This window comes from Rhea americana, unplaced genomic scaffold, assembly GCF_003343005.1.
Source record: "Rhea americana isolate MKP2758 unplaced genomic scaffold, rheAme1 scaffold_192, whole genome shotgun sequence".
Classification (NCBI taxonomy): domain Eukaryota; kingdom Metazoa; phylum Chordata; class Aves; order Rheiformes; family Rheidae; genus Rhea; species Rhea americana.
Genome location: NW_028186061.1, coordinates 982274 through 1001982, shown reverse-complemented (window position 1 = coordinate 1001982; position 19709 = coordinate 982274). Strand labels below are relative to the sequence as shown.

General features: G+C 43.3%; 2 protein-coding genes across 11 annotated transcripts in view; one reads left to right on the top strand and one right to left on the bottom strand.

Moving 5' to 3' along the window:
• ALS2CL (ALS2 C-terminal like) overlaps nt 1–11085 on the top strand; it is a 46425-nt gene extending 35340 nt beyond the window's left edge. For 8 of the 9 annotated variants that reach the window (XM_085302783.1, XM_085302788.1, XM_085302789.1 and 5 more), the window contains 11 exons: nt 1211–1338; nt 2305–2478; nt 3106–3199; nt 3767–3924; nt 4937–5005; nt 5569–5742; nt 6562–6604; nt 6805–6866; nt 7915–8064; nt 9043–9139; nt 9748–11085. In XM_085302783.1, coding sequence (XP_085158909.1) covers nt 1211–1338; nt 2305–2478; nt 3106–3199; nt 3767–3924; nt 4937–5005; nt 5569–5742; nt 6562–6604; nt 6805–6866; nt 7915–8064; nt 9043–9139; nt 9748–9819 — 1221 coding nt within the window. In that variant the 3' untranslated portion in view covers nt 9820–11085. Of the gene's footprint in view, nt 1–1210; nt 1339–2304; nt 2479–3105; nt 3200–3766; nt 3925–4936; nt 5006–5568; nt 5743–6561; nt 6605–6804; nt 6867–7914; nt 8065–9042; nt 9140–9747 lie in introns of those variants that run through there. The other variant, XM_085302791.1, reaches the window with a different exon arrangement.
• JMJD4 (jumonji domain containing 4) lies at nt 11070–19644 on the bottom strand. Of its 2 annotated transcripts, none has more exons than XM_085302792.1 (7): nt 19544–19644; nt 18248–18793; nt 17660–17825; nt 16374–16499; nt 15349–15616; nt 14444–14590; nt 11070–13573 (listed from the first exon to the last, which is right to left on the bottom strand). In XM_085302792.1, the coding sequence occupies exons 2-7, from the start codon at nt 18510–18512 to the stop codon at nt 13262–13264; spliced, it is 1284 nt and encodes a 427-aa protein (XP_085158918.1). In that variant the 5' UTR covers nt 18513–18793; nt 19544–19644; the 3' UTR covers nt 11070–13261. The 2 variants fall into 2 exon arrangements, with proteins under 2 accessions (XP_085158918.1, XP_085158919.1); XM_085302793.1 differs by lacking the exon at nt 19544–19644 and having other exon boundaries at nt 18248–18530; nt 18685–19438.
• Nucleotides 19645–19709: the final 65 nt, after the last annotated feature.

Sequence of the window (19709 nt, the reverse complement as noted above, 5' to 3'; positions counted from 1 at the left end):
GGTTTAGGATTTTGTAAAACAAATGTTGCAGCCTTTGTAGTGGTTGAGAGCATGGGGAATAGTGCACAAAGTAAATGGAAYTGCAGTACCAGTGCTATGCTAACGTAGCTGGGATGTTAACGTAGCTGAGTTATCTTGAAGGCTTAATTCTGCAATCTGGCCRTTGCTGTGGCATGTTGAACGTTTTGCAGTTATCTTCAAGAGAAATATTTGGTCAAAGCGTTTATAAAATGCCCTGTTGCAGGGAAAACTAGTCCTCCAGCTTGTTACAGAAATCTATGGCAAGTCTGACAGGAAGCATGTGGTTAAATCAAACTGAGCTGATATTAAAATAGATACTTGATGATGGTAAGAATTGCAAATAATGCARATGAGCACTATCATTTAGTGACTTGTCATGGGAAGAAGAGTTTTTTGTAATTTTCAGCTGTAAGATTCGGGGTAGGTTTTGCAGAGACTGATTGAAGTGTTTAGATAAAACATCCTCCAAAATTAATGTTTAGTTTAAGTGGTTAGTCTAGAAAAATCTGTTCTGTATCTAAAGCAATAGTGCCTCCTGCTATTAGCAATATGGATTTCAGGCTCATGTTCCAAGGCAGCCTAGTTGCAGTATTGTTTGGCTTGGGAAGTAATTTAATTAAAACCTTTTAAGTTTGAATCAAGCTACCGTATGTCTTCTCCAATGTTTGCCCCAGAGAATTTAGGGTTATTCTTGGTAGCAGCAAGCGCTTGAAAGCTTTTATGGTGAATATCAAATGTTTCCCTCTACCTGTGAGGCCAAACTTGCGTGTGGTTTTAACCAGCAGAGGAAAAACATAGGAGAAATTTGAAGTTTCATATGTTCACCCCAACTTAGAAATATCTACCTCCAAATATAAGCCAGAGTTTTTTATAACAAAGGATTTTGAATACTTGTTGAAAAGCATAATGTAAGAGTCCTCATCTATATTTCTGGGTACTCTGTGTACAGCTGTTCACCTCCAGAACCCTATATGTGCCGTTTAGTAGCCAGGATTTTGACCTGTTGGCTCCAGTGATTCCTTTCTGAACGACACCATTGCTTTGGATGCTGAAAACASAGCTTGGTGCTGGAAATTGTTCTTAGTCGCTGTTTCAGGAGTTGGCTCTGTGAAGGGTTTGAGATCTCCGTCCAGCTTGTTTCCTCTCGTTAACGAGATCTTGGCAAAATAACCATTTATTTCTGTTTCAGGGAAAGCTGTCATTTGCCAACGGCTTCATTCTGGAGGGAACCTTTACTAGCAAATCGGGCCAAGGTCTTCAGACTCAAGGCATCCTGAACACGTCAAATGAGCAGCTGGATGACAGGATAGCCAAAGCGTGAGCAACAGCGCCTGACTACTTGGGTTTTGGCTTGCGTTTTGACAGTATCTAGAGGAGACTTGGATCAGCCCCTACAGGGATCAAAGCAGTCCTTGCCTGAAGGAGCTCATCTAAAATACTAGTATTTACCAGGAGAAGGGGAAAGGAGAGCAGAGTTTATCATTTAGTCAGTACATTTTATAGACTTATCCTCAGGACTGAATCCTGCAAAGGGATGCTCTAGTCTCCAGGCTGGAGGTCTGGGTTCAGCCAGGGTCACCCAAACGAGGGAGCCCTCTTGGGAGGGAGAGGGGCCTTGTGGCTTGTCTGTGCTGCATTGATGTGGTCCAGCAAGAGTGCGGGTGGCTCTGTGTTCCAAGGCAGGAGTTCCTCTCCTGAGTGGCTTCCCATCTTAGCACTGGGGAATGTCGCCTCTCTGGTAAGCCCATGAAACAAGGCAGAAGCAGAACAGCTGCCTGTCCTCTGAGATTCCTTTTGTGCAGCCCGGTTCAATTTCATCTTTCCTCCTCAAAACGTTTCCAATCCAGCAGAGTTTCTACATTGCAGAAAGAAGTCGTGTTTCCTGTGCCTTTCAGACAGCAGTAGCTTCTGGTGGTGGTTGTCCATTTTTCTTCTTGCAGTCAGTCTCTTCTATAGGCTTTTGGTTGGGATAAATAGGCTCTTTCTTTAGAAACATCTGTAAGGGGAGCAAAAAAGCCTGTGATCAGTTCATCCGCAAAGCTTCAAATTGTTGATGTTCATGCACAAAGAATTAGATTCTCTTGGTTCAAAGTAGCTTCTTGCCAGGATAATAGGCTTGAGCTGACTTCTGCTGACCTACCAGTTAGGTGCTACTAAAATTTCTCTGTTCCCATAGTTCTTGTGTTGGTATCTGATTCTGGAGAACTTTCCATTTCTGAAGGTGAAGTCAGAGAAAATGAAGACGGGAGGTAGAAAAGCCTAATATCTTGTCATGTTGTGCAGCCAGCTGGGCCTTGAGGAGTTTCCTGTAGAGAAGAGATGGAAAGGAATCTATGACCAGTTCCTGGAGTTCATCCATTCTGGCTGTAAGGAGGAAACGGAGGAGTCTTTCACGGGGTTCCACATACAGTCGAGCAAGGAGCTGCGGAAATCTCAGGAGTACCTCTTCTGCCAAAGGTGATTATTGCCCACCCTCGTTTGGAGAGAGGAKCTCATTCGTATACAGAGGATAGTGGTACACATTTGAGTCTGCCTTGCGTTTGAGTCGGGAACTCCTTCATTCTCCAGGTATTCCTGTCCATGAGACAGCATCACTTTCTTGGAGGAGGATGAGTTTTAAGCCTGAATTTAAGTTTGGGCTGTTGAGGCTAGTTCTTACATGTGAAAATCTGGGTGGGATTCACCTCATTAAATGCAGGCATCTGAATGTGAGCCAGGTGTTACCAGCTCCTTTTGTTTGTTTGCTGATGCCATCGGTGGATGAAGGCCCARTTTATCTCCCCTGAAGTAAATATCTAAAATAGATCAGATGAGTATGCTCATAAAGCAACTTAGGCTGGTTTTAAGGGAGCAAAATGTGATGAATTTAGGTAATGACAGCTATTGTGGATAGCTGAGGCCTTTCTATTTAAAAACGTGGGGCTTTTCAGGAGAACAGAGCTAACCCAACCTAGTTGTGACAAGAAAGACTTTTTTGGAACTCCATCTAGATGGAAGTGATAGAGCAATTACGTACAGTGGAAAGTAGAAAGAAAGATCTGAGATACAAAGGGATAACTCCTTCCTCATCTTTCATCTTTTTAGGGGGACTGAGGATGTGTCCTGGAAGATGGAAGATATTCTTGAAGAGCTAATTCAGCACCAGGAACTGGAGTCACTGCAATGTTATTTACACAAGGTAAGGTTTAAACATCCCAAAGATCCACATCTGTCCACCAGACATGGATGTAGGTTCTCTTGTTTGCTGTTACTTGCTAATAGCATATACAAAGCAGCCAATGGCTTTGAGTCTTGTCTTCTCTCAATTATGTGGGAACATCCGTGCATGCGAAGAAGGGAGATTATCTTGCAGGCTTTTTGGAGACTCATTTTGTRTCTACGAAATGATGATAAAGCTTCAATCTTGGTTTTCTCTGTGCTAGGGAATAAACAGCTGCTGGAAATGATTAACAAACTTCCATGCAGTTTTAGTGGCTGTTTTTCACTCAACCAGCCATTCCCCAAAGCACCCTTTGCTCTCTCTTGGGTATCACAGCAAASTTTATGTAATATAGCAGTTTCTACTGAGCACGTTTCTGCCCAATAATAGGAGGAGGATGGGTTCTGGCATCAAAAATAGATCGAGATTATAGCTGATTACCTCTAGGCTTGTCCTCCTTTGCTGATGGTTGGRTTGCCTTTGAATGTTCTCTGCTAATGGCAGGGGCTGACTTGCAAAGCTTCGTTTTCCTCCTCTGTTGTGCAGGCGCTGAAGTCTTCTCTGCACCCACTGGGAAAGCTGCTGAAGGCCTTGATGATAGCTTTTCAGGCAACATATTCTGGGATTGGGGCCAGTAGACACTTGCTGACGATGGCACAGGAGGAAATCAAGTACTATGCAAAGAAAATATGGGAGTTTTACCAGTAAGTCAAGCATATTCAGCACTTGCAAGAGATATGAGCCTAGAGGGCTTGTGAAGTAGACCGTTAGGATAATTTTTTAAGGTGTCAGGGCTGTTTTATTTCACATCATATTTCTTGGGAGACTTGCTGCAGAACTGTGCTAAATAAAGATGTATTTTCACTAACTAAGCTCATTTGGAGTGTGAATGTGGGTGAGGGAAGGAGGCCTTTGCACTGTGCTGCCAGTCTGTAGGTGTAGCCCAGGCTCTCTCCAAAGCCAGCGAAAGGCATATGCTGTAAGTGTACATTTGAAAGCCTGCTTCACACCTCCAGATCTTTCAGGTGAGTTGTGGCGAGGGAAAGGCACTTTACTCTGCTCTAGCACTAAGTTTTCTAAGCTGCTACTTCTGCACCAAAAGAGGCAACTCTCCCCTCTATTTTAAGACTAAACAGCTTTGGCTTGGAAATGTCAAGATGCCTCCTAGCTAGCTTTTTAGAGCAGAGACTTTTTTTAAATAGGACAATTCTGTATGTTCTCTAATGTGCCTGGATCGATTAGAGAATTGGCTGGTGTGGTAGATCCTGAAACCTCATGTCCTTTGCATGGGGGTACCAGGGACTGGTGTTCAATGAAACTGCAGTTTTCCAGAGTGACCACTTCCCCCCTTTAGAAGCTAGTCATTCTTCAAAACACTAATGCATCTTCTGGAAGCTCCTGCTGGTGACAGAGAATTCCTTCATATAGTGAAACATCATAAAACATCGTTAAACAGGGTATGACTCTTGGAGCTAGAGACAGTGGAGAAGACTCTATTAATCCAGGGCTTCGATGTAGAAGAAAGCAAGATGCCTCCAATACAAAATATTATTTCAAATTTCTGAAGAGACCTAAGCAGCGCTMCAAGGACTCCAAAGAGCTGTGCTGATATCCCACTTGTTGCTGAGGCAGCTAAGCTYCTCATCTGTGAATGCCAAATGACCATTAATAATAAATAAATAAGAGAACTAAACCTTGATTCTGCTTATCTTCTAGGGGTTTGCTCTGTCTTGCGCTGGAACAGAAAGGCCAACTGCCTGCAAAGAGTGTAGATGGAGAGACAAAGTAGGTATTACCGCTAGCTGTTTAATTTTAAGCTGCTAGGGCCTATGGGGTGCTTCTAAAATACATTCAGTAGTGAACTGGTCATATTTGTCAGGAGCTGTCCTATGTGACTTGGGTTTAGTGCCCACAATTTTCTCTAAGAGTGCGTAGCTGTCRGTATGCTTTTCATGGTTCTTTGCTGGAAGAATGAGAGCAATGTTTTTTCTGATCATGTTCTGTAGAAGAATAAAAGGTGTGGAGAGTCCGAGTTGTGTGGGGCAGAGCCTTGCAAGATAACCCACACCAYCAAACGTGGAATAGCATGGCTGTGTGTGAGACAACGGTCCCAGTGCTACTACATGCTTTGCTTTAGTTCTAGGAACTTAGTCAATGCTGGGATGGGGACTTCCATATCAACAGTGAGATGTAGGCAGGCCTGGAAATRGGGACCACAGTGCAGAAAGGGATAACTGTGGAAGACTTGGCTTATGGGGTTTGGATGTGTCCTGCATAGCTACCGCTTTCGGTAATATGAAGGTTAGAGATCTCACTGTAGAATTCTGCTTCCTTTTTCTCTGCTGTAGTGACCAGAAGGCCTGCAGTATCGTCCTGCCTCTGATCTTGCCGTGCTTCTACCCTGAGCTCTTCATGCTCTACATGCTCTATCATGAAAGAGAAGATGACCTCTACTGCCAAGGGATCGTGGACCTAAGTCTGTTTCCTGACATCAAGCTGCTAGAGTTTTTGGATGTGCAGAAGTAAGTCACCTTTTTCATTCTTGGATGCATATCCTGTGATGGGGAGCTAACAGCCAGGGAAAGCTCTGATAGCATGGGAGAAAGGGATGTTATAACGTCTTGGTTCCTGGGCACATGCTATGTCAGCTGAAGAGCTAAGGTTTTTTGTAGGCTGCAGCAAGAAGGCTTGTCGTAGCGTGCCTGCGATACTGTGTCTGGAAGGACAACACTGACTTACGGAAAGCTGCTATTTTGTATGCTGGCTTTCTTTTTCCTTCAACAAAAGTCATCCTGTCTAATTCACAAAACACTGGTTTGTTCCAGCTTAGGAATAATCAGATAAAGATTATTAATGTCCACCAAATGATACCTGCTGCAAGAGTTATGGGTGCTCAGCCTCGAAATAGGGGAAAGGCTTTGGAGACAGACATTCCTTCACCCCTTCCTGCAGTGAGGTCCATCTCTGGAAGTGATATGTGAAGGTTTATGACTTGAACTCAAGAGGCATATGGTGCTTTCTAACATAGCATAATCTTTAGCTTAAGAGCTTAGGCAGGGTGTAGCAGGAGACYTGGAGTCTAGATACTCAGAGAGATGAATTGCATCTAAACTCCCCACTGATTACAGGAGCATTTGTGAGTGATGTGAATCCTATGCTCAAGTCAATGAATTTGAACTCTTAATTTTTCCCRTAGCCATGTAACAACAGGAGAGAACTCAGCCTTGAGCACCTACAAGGCTTTTCATGTCACCTTGWATTAGACTAAAAAGCAGTCAAGACTAACTTGGAGTGGAGTTAAGATTTAACTGCCTTCTAAATCTTCTCTAATCTCGTTTTAGACATCTGTGGCCTCTGAAAGATCTCACCCTGACAAACAACCAGGTAAGAAAGAGCCCTAAGAGCTAGCTTTGGCACATTAGTGAAGCAGAGTAGGGCTACATGKTGGTACTAGCTAGTGATGGAGCTTCACCTAAATAACTAGAGGGGCAACAACAGCTGCAGATGGGTGCAATGGACTCAGAAATGCTAAGCGGGAGATGTTACTGATGTTCCTGAAATATATTATCCTGTCTCCCTTTCAGAGGCGCTCCCTTATCAAGGACAAGTGTTTCCTGTCTGCTACTGAGTGCTTGCAGAAGCTGATGTAAGTCACCTTCCATAACCACTTATCAGCAATCAGAGCTGACAGGGATTTTATGTATTCTGAGAAATACCAGAACTTTACACCTTTTTACAAAAGCAAATCTGGCTTATGCTGAAAGCTTAAACTTCTAAAGACATTTAAAGAAACGTCGTTTGTGATATTATTTTTTAAAAAAATAACTTTCGAAGAGAAAGTATTTTGCTCTAGAGAAGTCCAGACTATGTTTAGTGTATTTAAATGCAATCCTCCCCTGAAAATATTTAAACTTAATTTTACTGAGCTATTCCTGCAAAAAGCTCACTTTAATGAAATGGAGTTTACTCATGGGAGTGTACATAACAAATTTGACCCAATTGTGACTGTCAAGTCATGATAGAGCCTGTTGCTCTGGACACGTGGATGGAGCAGTATGAGGGTTATCCAACCGATGTGGAACACCAAGATGACAGTGAAGCAAAGCAGAGCACCATTTAACAAATTTTGCCTGTTTTATTGGCTTGAGGGCCTGCATAGAGGATAATGCTACAGTAGTGAATGGAAAGGAGGAGAAGAAGAACAGGGAAGTGTTGTGGGACCCTGCAGATGRGAACTTCTGGTCTCTGTGTATGCTGTCTGGAAGAGCTCTCCAGATGAAAGCCGGTGTGACTTGTCCTATGGGGAAAGCAGCGTGGGAGATGTGTACCCTGGCAGGAAGTTATGGGCAGAAGAACCAACCTTAYAGATGTGACAYACGTATTATTCCCTTGCAAGAGCAATTTYCTGCTAGAACTGCCAAAAGTGGTTCATCTCATGCCCTTTAAATTTTATCTTAGGGTCTGCAACTCATTTTAATCCTGTCTAAAATAAAACGCTTGACACTAAGGCGAGCAAATCATGTGACACCTCCTGGCACCACCTTGTTGACCCCTTTGGTGCAGGCATGAGAGGKGATTGACAAGCCCTTTTTTTTTAGYGTGAAGGCCTGCTTTGAGGTTTCTTGGTGCTGCWGCTTTGTCTCTGTCGCTGTGCAGTGGAAGCATCTTTTACATGGCTGTTTTCACACTGACAGCACCACAATGGATCCCCGGGAGAAGCTGATGATTCTCCAGAAGACGTATGAGGAGATAGAGAACACTGTGTCTCGAGTGGTGGAGAAGGACTACAAGCTCCCCATGGATGACCTGCTGCCGCTGTTGATGTATGTCGTATCACGAGCCAAGTAAGTGGAAGCGTTTCATTTCCCGGTGCTGCGCGCGAGCTCGCTCAGAGAAAAGCCAGCCACGTTTCTAGGCAGAACGGCTTTAATGAGACACCGAGGGCTGCATTTCAACACGCTCTTCCTGAACAGAGTCGTCCAAGGAGAGAGCTGAAAAGCATTTCAGTAGAAGTGTTTGCCTTTAACGGCTGGGCTGGGCTTGCTTGTTTCTTTGTGCCAAGGGGTTTGCAAGAGGCTGTTGGACTGGTTTGTGCCCTGGCTTGTGCGTGAAGAGAACGGGATGCGACTTCTTACTGGTTTCTGATTTAAGGGAAGTCACTCAAGTCTCTTGCTGCCGTTGTAACCTCTTGAGAAAACTGTTTTATTTTGCGTTCRCAAATTGTCATCCAGTTTGGAGACTTGGGAAGGCCTTGAACGCTGAACGCCTGGTAGTTAGACTTTTCCTGTGTAGGAGTGGGTGTAAACGTAATACATTTCTGCAAAGAGCGGCTGCGTTTGTGCGGCTTTCTCTGGAACTTGCGGGAACCTGCTTACATTCAATGAAATGAAACTGAGTCTTTTTTCTGTCAAGTTGGAGTTGAAGTCCTCGACTGACTTTCTGAATGTGCTTAGTGCCCTCAAAAAGGGTGAAGTGGTTAAACCTGGGGCCAAGTTTGAAAATCCAGCAGCATTTGTGTGTGTGTTGCACTCCTGTTGGATGGATATCTGTAGRGATTATTATCGATTGTAGATGACAGAGGAAGGGCATAAGAGATACTTAGCATGTGAAATGGAGTATTTTTAATTTTCTTATGAAAATTTCTGCATGTCTCTGAGGTCCGGTCATGGAGGATACCTCAAAGACTCAGCCTCTGGCAGATCATGGTCATGAACTTCCAGATCCATGCGTCCCTCTCTCCATAATCTGATTTCCAATGTACTGCCACAAATGCAGGTGCCCAKAGAATCGTGAAAAGGGTTGTGACTGCTTATTTTTCCTAGAATACAGCACCTGGGAGCTGAAATCCATCTGATCAGAGACTTGATGGACCCCACCAATCAAGGAGGACTGTACGATTTTCTGCTAACAGCACTGGAGGTAAAGAAAAGCTTTTGACGGTGACAGTTGCARGCTGCAGTAGGACTTTATTAAATAGTAGAAGGGGAGAAAAAACATCCTTTGTCCAAAGATATTGTGGGATTTTTATTATTGGAGAAAAGAAACTGCCAGTAATACACCAGAGGGAAGTTCAAAGGCAGTGAGATCTATCCAATTCCAACGTCAGTTTGAATCTGGAAACCATCTAACGCGCAAAATAAGTATTTTTGCGGTCAAAATTGTCAGGTCTGTGAGAACTTCCAAATGGGACCGGGTTTCCTGCAAAGGAGCTAGCCAAGAAGAACAGAAATTCATAACYTAAAGTCCTCTCAGAAATCACAAGGATATGGTAGTATTTTACTGACGCAGCAAAAGTAGCGTGGAGACACTGATGCTCTCTACTCTCATTTAATATTAAAAGGGTGTTTACGTGTCTAACACGGAAGATCATTTTCCTTCTAGTCTACAGACTATGCTTATCATTAATTTATGACGTGCAGATTGAATCTTCTGTGCCAGGGGGACACTGGAGATTCGCTAGACGTGCGAGCGGCCAAAATTTGGCGCAACCGCCTTGTCCTTAATGGGTGGTTCTGTTTCTCGCCCAGTCGTGCTACGAGCACATTCAGAGGATGCGACTCCATCAGAGAGAGAACTGCCGTGGGACTCACAGCCCCTGAGCCGGGACCCGACCGGGGCGTCCCTGCCGCGCGCTTTGCCGACCGCCGGTGGATGAAGAAGCAGTCGAGTCGCCGCTGTTCTGGCTGCCTTTTGGAAGGGAAGAGTGGCTATTTTTCAGACGAGGGTTTCTGTTTTATTGGGAGCGTGCTGGGACTTCTCCTTCAGCTTCCCCTTAGAAATTCTTCCCGTGGTGAAACTCGGCGCTGCTTTTATTTTATTGACCTAAAGGCAGAGCAAAGTTTTGCTGGGTTTTCTTTCGGACTAGCTACGGCTGTAAAGCACAGGCGGACAGATGCTGTTGGCTGACAGCCTCTGATACGCAAGCTCAGCTTGCGTTTGGAAATCTCTGTGGAAAGCAGGCAAGGTTTCTTTTGCCTTGTACGTTTATCTCACTTTCCCCGCAAACAGCAGTCTGCCTCCTTCCTCTAAAAACACCAGTTAACTGGTCTCGCAGTTGCTGTTTTGATTTTGCACTGGTGAACTGACATAAGGAAGAGGTTATTTTATAGAACACGGTAAAATGAACCCAGAAGAATTGCTTTGGTGGAACTCCATTCCTGGATGGTAGAAATGTGGCAGGGACATGAGAAGTCCTCTCAGTGCCCGTAAACCACCGTTTTTGTGGAGTATGGAGGCTTCTCCTGTATCACTAAGAAGAATATTTTTCCGTTCTTCTTAACTATGCCAAACTCAGTACCTCTCTATTGCACTGTAAAGCTGCTGTTGACTAACTTTATTTTTATGATACTTGTAAAATGTATATTTATACTCTGCAGAATCCTGTTTAATCTCAGGGATGTCACACTTGCACCTTGAACACGCTGGTGCTGCTTGGCTGTTCCGCGGGGGCTTCACGYGCGCCCCGTACAAAGGAGGCAACGCTCGTCTGGGGTGACAGATCTCAACTCCTGGCGAGCATCGAACGCATCAAAACACCCGGCCTCCTGCAAAAACGCCGCTTCTCCTAGGTGCACAGCTGTGTGCCGACAGACCACCCACTGCCACCAGGAGGGGTACAAATCAGATTAGAATTAGGCTGTTTTTTATAATGCTTTTATAAAAGGCAAAGGGATATTTGGTAGCCTGCAGTTCTCTGATGGAAATAGTAAAGAATGAATTGCTTATTAGAGCAAAAGCTCTTTTGAACTAGGTTTTAACTTTTTTTTTTTTTTTTTTAATGGTTTGACATCAAATTCTCCAGGTTTGTAACTTCAGGAAAACAAACAAAAAACACTCCAAAAACTCTACAGACTGTTTCCTCCTGTTTATCACAAGTATTATACTTTAATAAATAGTACACTGGTTACAATAGTTAATATATTGGTATCAGAGTATTCCTAATGTATGTTTTATAGTAACTTTTTATTTAAATAAAGCTGTTTAATTTTTAAGAGAGATTCCAGGCTTGCATATTGTCTTCATTTCAATCTTCTTGATGTCTTCTGACTGTTTGGAGAATTTCACTTCCACCCCTTGTCTTTAGGACATCTGTGGCTCCCCTGATGCCTTGATCAGTCATGGATGAACGCTGAATTAGTTTCCTAATGTAACCACAAGAGAACCTAAAGCCAGATCTCACGCTTTTGTTCTCTACAGAATCCATGAAGAGAACCGGCTTAAATTTTAAGCTCATTTCATGCAGTTTYCCCCCCACTGATCATACCATGACTTGAGGCCTTGTGGAAGAGGGCTGTCACATCATCAGAGCTGAAGACACTTTTGCAGAGTGGTTGGTGCAAGCACCAGTTGCACAGCATGCAGTGAGACTGGGGAACACAAGACCAAAAAAAGTGTTTTCCTACCAGTACCCTGATTGTCCGTTTTAACTGTTGTTCCTAGTAAAACCTCTACRAAATCTCATCCTATTCACATAGGAGAGAAAAAAAAAAAAAAACTCCAGCTGCCTGACTTTGAGAAGGTAAACAGCCATAAGTGACAGCTGTGAACATTTAATTTCAGAGTTGCTTAAAACTGGCARTTTTCCAGTCCAAAGAAACACCTTGCCAGAAGGTTGAATCACTGAGATGTAGTTAGAGCTGTTAAAAATGTTTTCTCCACACTCCATTTTTCCATACCCTGGATATTAATTTTAATTTCAGGTACCATTTCCTATTCACAATGCAGAACACCTACTACAAAATATGACATGCAAAGTGCATGCACTATACAAATTCCAAAGGATTATCTAAAAAAAAAAGGCAATTTTTCAGCCTACTAATGACTTCTAGTATTGCACTTTCTACACAAGGTTGCTTATACTGGTCACCTGTGGTTGAGGTGAGGAAGTTTTGGATCAATAATTCAAGTGAGCCCTAAAGGGCAACTATGTTAACAGTATGTGGCCATTTGTGCTTTGGGCTTTCTTGCCAACCAGAAACCACAAGACGGATACTTCACGGGAAATGCTTGGGCTAAAGCCCAAGGGTAGCTTTCAGGTTGTAAACTGTGCTTTGTAACCATGCAGTAGTGCTATTTGGTGTGTTAAAAGCATGTTTTTTTTTGTTTGTTTTTTTTTGGGGGAGGGGCTTTTTTTTTTTAAAAGGAGATAGTATGAGGCTATTTGCTAGCTTCTCTGATTAATCAAGTTTTTGCTTGATAAGAAAACTGTGCCTTGAACCACGTTATAGCAATGAGAGAGTACATTCACACTTCTCCTTTTGAGCTTGGGTGAATTATGTGGGAAAATTATTAGTGGTAGCTTTGCTATCAGGGCTCTGCCTTCCTGGTATGGTAAATCTAATCCTGCTGGGCCTGAAGTAGGATGAAGGCTGAGGCTATCAGAGACCTTCAGCTGTAGAGGGCTGTCACTGTTCAGTAGACTAAGACAGAGAGCTCCTGCATATCTAAGCTACAGCTGTTGAGCCAGCTCAGCCTTCAGGAGAGCTAAATAACTAGCATCCTGTCACATGAAAAAAAGAAAAAAAAAAACAACAAAAAAAAAGCTGAGGTACTCTGAGAAGCAGGACAGCTTTTAAAGCAATGAGGCTGTGAGAAGAGACAGCAGAGATTAACTGCTGGAGTCTGCAGTACAAGTTAGGTGTTTGCACACCGCTTTTAGAAATAGAGGGAAAGATGGTGCAGACCACTGTAATTTTGGTGCTGAGCCCTGCCAGACCAAAGCTTGTTCCACAGAGAATTTTCATTTGCCTTCACTGAATACATACTCACCAGCAGGAATCAATTTATCAGCCTCTACAATACCAACATTATTTGGGTTTTTCCATTTTCTTTCTTTTTTTCCCCCTACACCATTATTCTAGATACTCAAGTGTTGGCAGTTTACAAAGCATTCAGTCTTCTTATGAATGTAATCCTTCCCCACACTGTATTAAGGCTCCTTGTACTTAAATTGCAACAGCTATTAAACAGGGAGGAGTCACTCTTCTATAAACACTAATTTTGTAAAAGGTTCATTTTACAAAGAACTGAATAAATAGGAAGTTAGAGTAGTGCTGTATCTATTGCTGCTTTCAAGTGGTGGAGCAATGCCTCCGGAGGTGGAGAAAGTGACGTCAGGTCGAGTTTCTTGAAATCCTCATTAGCACTCAATGATGTTAGCACCTTTACAGTCCTCTTTAAATCAAACACTGCATGGAGCATGCCCAGGGTAGAAATGGCAGCTTTTGGAGTGTTCTTTGCTAAAGCTTCGTCATCGAGGCCATTTTCCAAGACAGAAATCCTGTTCTCCGCAATAACTTTGAGGAAGTTGTAGAATTCCTTATAGTCTATACCTGTGCAAGACTTCATGATCAACTGAGGAGGGGGAAAAAAACCAGCTTTGAAAAGGAAGCAATTCCTTTTTATTTACAGTAAGAATTACAGGAACATTTTTATTAAGCTAGTAACTATTTGGAATCATAAATAACTATGTTTAATTATCTTTAATTATCTCTTTTGGAATTCCTTGATGACTAACAGCACAAAAATTCTTTGTCTTATTTGAAACTTAATTAGCCCCAAAAGCAACACAGGCTTTATTACTACTAAACGGCTGCGGTTTTGAAGCTATTTTTGGAGRGTATCAGTCTAGCAGCAGTAACAGCCTCCAGAAATAAACTTTACATGTGCTTCATAGTTAAGAGCTCAGAGATACAAGATACAACACTGCTCCATTTAGTTATGCCTTCTAAAACCAGCAACTTGCAACAGAGCCTGTTGCCACTTTCACCTTAATTTTGCTTGTTGCAGATTCAGGGTTTCATAGTGAATGGAATTCAAACTCCTCCTCCTGTCTGGAKGGGGAGATCTCACAAGTTCTGCTGTTTACAAGAAGCATTTGTCTTTTATGTAGGGGAAGGTGGATTCTACATAAGAGATTAATCTTTATGCCAGTGCTTAATGATTGAGGAACACCAGCTGAAGCATKAGTTTTTCAAACAACATCCTAACCGCCTTGGCATAGCAAATATACACTGACACAAGCCTTCCACTATCTTACTAAAGCAATACATTTCCTGAGAAATGAAATTGTCACTATTCCCTAGTTTATTCAGAAGTGTGCACTAATTCTAGGTATGAAGTTAAGGACTTGAATGTCTTACAGCTCGAATAAGGTTCATTGCATCCCTTAAATGCATGCCCCTCCAAATAATATGATGCTGGCTGGTTGCCTGCCTGTTATACCTGGCATTGTAGGTGCCAATCATCCATAGGATCCTTCCATTCATTGATTTCCCGCTGGACAGCTGCTAATTCATCCTGCAGGAAGCACCACATTATAGCCACATTGCAGCCATTCACCCAGTTGTGGTTAATAGAAATGGTATCCTCCTGAAGAAAGAGAGTTTATAAACAGTTATTAAGCTCTACTTAGAAAAGCGTGAGAGAACAACTGTAAATTTATTGGTGCTGCAAAGAAGTAAAATCACATTCTCCAGCAAGTAAAATGTTTCTTTGGGGACCAGCATCACTATTATGCTGAAAGGCTGGCTCTTTCTAATGTCCCTGAACAATCAAATCTTGTTTMACTCTGTAAAATAGCAAGCGTCTCTAGTTCCTTTCTCTGAGCACATTTTTCTGTTGAAGGCAGGGGTAACAATGAGAAGAGACAGGGGAAGAAAGGAACAAGATTGTAACCATGAAAACCAATTGTTTTGTTAGCATTTTCATCAGTCAATTACAATGTATAGTTAGAAACAAAGATTAACAATCCAGCATAATTTTATCTTATCCAACATTCTGTGTCTTGGTGACCAGCAGCATCTCATAGGAAAAATAAGAAAAGAGTGTGCAGACAGCTCCTTCCAATTGTACACTAGTTCTAGTGTACACTAATTAGTGTACACTAATTCTACATTAGCTTCTAATGGTCAATGATCTGGGGAGCTTCTGAGTTCGAGATTTTTTTCTTGGTCATCATGTTGAGTAGCCAAAGATGACCCTTCCTGCAAGAATTTGTGTCTACTTCTCCTCAACTCAGTCAGACTTTTGGCGTCCACAATATGCTGCAGCAGTATCGGTTTGATCTGATTCAAGCCAGCTGCCTGATTATCTCTGTGTTACGAAAAGATTAGCACCAGTTATCTTACCAGATTGTAAACCTGATGATGCCATCCACTGGGGATGAAGACGATTTCCCCTGCTTCCTGTAATATTTCAACAGGGGGTTGGCTTTGGGTGTAGCGAGGGTAAACACTGCTGTCCTGAAGACCAGGTGCAGTCACATCGAAGGGCAAGCTGCCATAGCGATCTTTTAGGTATTCCTCCTGTCCTGGGGGGTAGAGCAACCATTTCTTTCTCCCACATATATTGGCTGACCAGCTATAGGAACGGAAGACATCGGCATGGAATGGAGTCCTGTGGGCCAAATCAAAGGTTTAAGTAAAGACAGTGCCTAAAACCCCTAAGATAAGCCCGAAGTTTTTCGGCAGACATGAATTTCAAATATACACACAGAAATCAACTGTCACTATGCAGACAAATCTGAATCCAAAGAYTGGTCTTAATTTTTACTGTTGTAAGTATTAAAAGGCCACTCTACCCAGTTTTGCAGTGTTTTACATCCTCTATACTTCTCCATCAGTTRCTTTGGAATCTGTCCCCTAGATACTTCAATAGTAGGAGATGCTATGATGTGAATTGACTAGAATACTGTAAATGCTGCTTTATCACGCATGTCAGATTCCATTTTCCACCTGCAAAATACTTGACTAACTCATCAGTGTCCCTCCCAGGCTTCTGTTATCTCTGTGGATCAGAAGAGGCTGATGCCTGCTCCCGCCCAAGGCTTCACTGTTCTAAACGTAGGGCTAGCTGATACTTTTTTGTAGATTCTGTGTGCATATGCTATGCCACAGTTCAAGGACAGAAATGCTCTGTGCCAGTAAGCAGCAAAAAACACTTTAGCTGATTGCAGAAAGACAGCTCATATCCAGAACCAAATGAACCACTAAAGAAGCAAGGCTTGCTACTAGGTTCAGGTACAGCACCACGCAGCATGGCTACACTGTCCCTGCAGCCTGATGCTATCCTGAAATACAATGTGATAATCCTCTAGAGTATTCATCTTGAAAAAAAAGAGTATGTAAGGAGGACAGAAACCAAGCTGCCTTACCATGAACCTTTAGGTCCCATGTAGACAAACCGGTAATCATCCACACCTATAGCATCCCAGTATTCATTCAGCCAGTCAGACGTGAAATACACAGGGGTTGTGTAAACATCTTGCTCTGGGAAAGCTCTTAAAAAGATAAATGTGTTGGAAAGGAGTCTCAGAAAAATGCACTGTTTTCTCCTTCTACATTGTTTCCCCAAGTCCAGAAGCAGAGACCAATCAAGTCTTTAGCATACCACTCATGGTATGCTACCATGTTCTTTGTGTCACTCACAGCTCCAAGTTCTTCCRTCTAAACACGCAAAAATGCACATAACGGTGCTTTTCTCTCTTCTAGCAAAGCTGTGAAAGTTAAGAACTATTTGGGATAATGCATTTAACAATGGCAAAGACAGTCCCTGATGAACACATTCTCTTTAGAGGAAGTGTCTGCAAGACTTATYGTACAACTGGATGGCAGACTGGAGGTGTGATCATTAGGAGGGAAGACAGGCTGTAGGACTTTTAAAAATATCTGACCTCCTCCCACAGTATATGTGGCCCCATTCCTATCGAGGCCACTCTTTGTGGCAAGCCACACAACAGATATCTGGAAAAAGCAGACAGAGAAAGGTGGTGACTGACTAATTTCCTCTACTGTAAGTTAGTGACACGCTTACAAGTGAAAACAAGGGTTCCACAACAAGGGCTGATCAYAAGAAAGTTGAATTAGGAGCAGGACATATTTACAGAAGAAAAGTGAATGARAAGAGATAAAAAACCTAGACAGACATGGGGAATGGAGAGTACATCCAACTAACTTGCAGCAGGTTGGAAGAGTAGAAGGAAAATCTGTAGAAAGCTAAGAGAATATGAAAAACAGAATAACTGAAAAGAAAACTGCTATAGGATTATAACTCACACAGAAAAAGAACAGAATGCTCACTGAACTAAACACAGCTATGAATGTCCCCTTTCTTCCTAAGATCTAGGGTTTTCATTGTAACAGCCAAAGCAAAAGCCACAGGTACAACCATATAGTTCCCACAAGGATAACATATAGTCATTTAAAACATCATACGTGGAAATGTAAGCGCTCAGGAACGTCACCCTCTTCAATAAGCAGCGACCCATTTAAAAATCTTGCTATGTGTGAAACCCTGAGAGTGATGCAGTGCAAGAATGATAATTCCTTGGGAAGGTGCTAACAAATAGCACTGGCCCAAGCATTAAAAGATGAGTACTAYGGCTCCGCAGCAGCTCTCCACTGTTAGCAGCCCGCAGAGGATTCCAGAGCGCTCTCTTACCTGCTCAGGTGCCAGTCCTTCAGATAAAGGCATCCTCGAGATGAACGATAGTCATTTTTAATGTACTCTTTCCAGTAATTTATATATTCCTTGAAAGGGATCTGCTCCTTTGGATTAGAGTTATACTCCTTGACATCACAGTTGGCAACAGGTACTATAGCCTCTCCTGAAAGATAAACTTTCTGAGTTCACGTGGGATCAGAACAACTGATGTTTTACAAAACATTTACAAAAATGTTTCACAGCCTGAAGACATACTCTGAGATATTTCACTGTAATGACACAATATTTTCCTCTTTGCTCATTCAATATTTTAGGCCCACAGGATTGCTTCTGGTTTAAATTAAGCAGGCACATAAATTGGCATGTTTAGATGACATCACGGTTTTATTTCATTAATGGAATAAACTCAAGATTAGAATCTGAGTGAAACAAAAAGTATAATATAGAAAATGAATGCATTAACTTAGAAAAAGGTCCGGAGAAATTACTTGTYTTTCACTAGTGCTTCAATTCCTAAATAAGAAAAAAGCTCACTGGCATTCAGCGTACATGTTTCAATTTGGTATTAATAAAGTCATGACTTACCAAATTTGTGCAACAGATAATCGAAGTTAGGCTTCCCATCCCAAGTAACCCAATTTCTCCTGCTGCCCCAGCCTTCTGTGAATTTAGCTGAGAAAATACAGGGATGGTTGGGAATCAAATAATCCCGGAAAAAGTCTGAGTAAGTGAATGATTCTACCTTTTCAATAAAGTCCACGTGTCCTGTTGGGAGGCAGAATGCGGTGTGAGACGAACTGCTGTAGTCACGAAAAAAGGCGGTGGAACAGGCAAATGTTGCCCTGTCCATTCAGGCTGGATGCCTTTCCTGGCTTGGCCAAGACAGCGTTGACCAGATATAACAAGTAATAATAATAAAAAAGGGCTTTAAAATGTGACTTGATTCTCTACATCTGTGAAAACCTCACAGAAAAATATAAAAGTCCAATGGCAAAACGAAAGGTTGTGCAGGAGCATCCCACCGCGTGGGGCTAATTAGGAGCCTGATGAACAAAGTCACCCCGCGGCCGGCCAGGATGCCACTCGCCCTCTTCGGGCRGCCGTGTTCTCCCAGCGAGGGCTGATCCCTTCCTAAAACAGCAGACACRTTAATTTCAGGGGAATGTCCCTGTTTAATTACTGAACTGAAAAATGAGTTAAGTACTGGGGTGGCAGGGAGAAAGAGAAGGAAACCCCCTAAAATATTTGCCCCTCTGTGAAATCGCTTCACCCCAGAGACAACGCTGGGGCTCACCCCTTTGTTAGGGGAGGAAATCTGTGTGTGTGTGTATTTATATATGTGTGTGTGTGCGTGTATTAAATATGTTTATGTATATACACACATACACGTGCTTATGTGTCTATGTATATACACACAGATGTATATGTGTATATATACACGTGCATATATACACATATATATCATACACACACACATACATATATGTGTATATATATATGTAGAACTAGTAAATAAAAGGTAAAATTAGAAAATAACAGTGAGTGAAGGGGTAAAAATAGTAAATAACAGTAAAAAGGTAAAATTAGTAAAYGATAGCGAGTGAGAGCGAAGCGCGGGGGCGGCGGGGGATGAGCACAGAGGCGKGAGGGAGGGAGGAGGCGCCCGGGGAGGCGAGGCCGTAGCCTGCGCGGCCTGGGGAGACGCCGCGAGGGCCCCGGGAGCGAAGGGAGCCGCCGCCATGCGGGACCGCCCGCTCCACCCCGCTCCAGGCCCGCGGGCACCCGGACGCCATTAGGCGACGCACACAGCGCGTCCCTCGGCTCGCCCCGCCGGTTGCCACCCGCGGGAGGGGAAAGGGCAGCGCAGAGGCGGATACTCACCCGCTGCCAGGCCCTCGGCGGGGCCGGAGCCCGGAACGAGCGGCGGCGGCGGCGGAGGCCACAGGCTCCCGCGGCGGCGGAACGCGGGCGCGCGGCGGGCAGGGCGCGCGGCGGGGCGACAAGGGGACGGACCGGCCGCGGGGGGCGCGGCCAATAGCGGCGCGCG

What these genes read in the sequence shown, in the direction of transcription:
- JMJD4 (XM_085302792.1), bottom strand. Translation starts at nt 18,512, where the DNA reads ATGGACAGGGCAACATTTGCCTGTTCCACCGCCTTTTTTCGTGACTAC. An exon ending in ATGGGACCTAAAGGTTCATG is followed by an intron (nt 15,617 to 16,373) that starts GTAAGGCAGCTT and finishes TTTGGCCCACAG; the next exon opens with GACTCCATTCCATGCCGATG. An exon ending in ATTGGCACCTACAATGCCAG is followed by an intron (nt 13,574 to 14,443) that starts GTATAACAGGCA and finishes CCCCCTCCTCAG; the next exon opens with TTGATCATGAAGTCTTGCAC.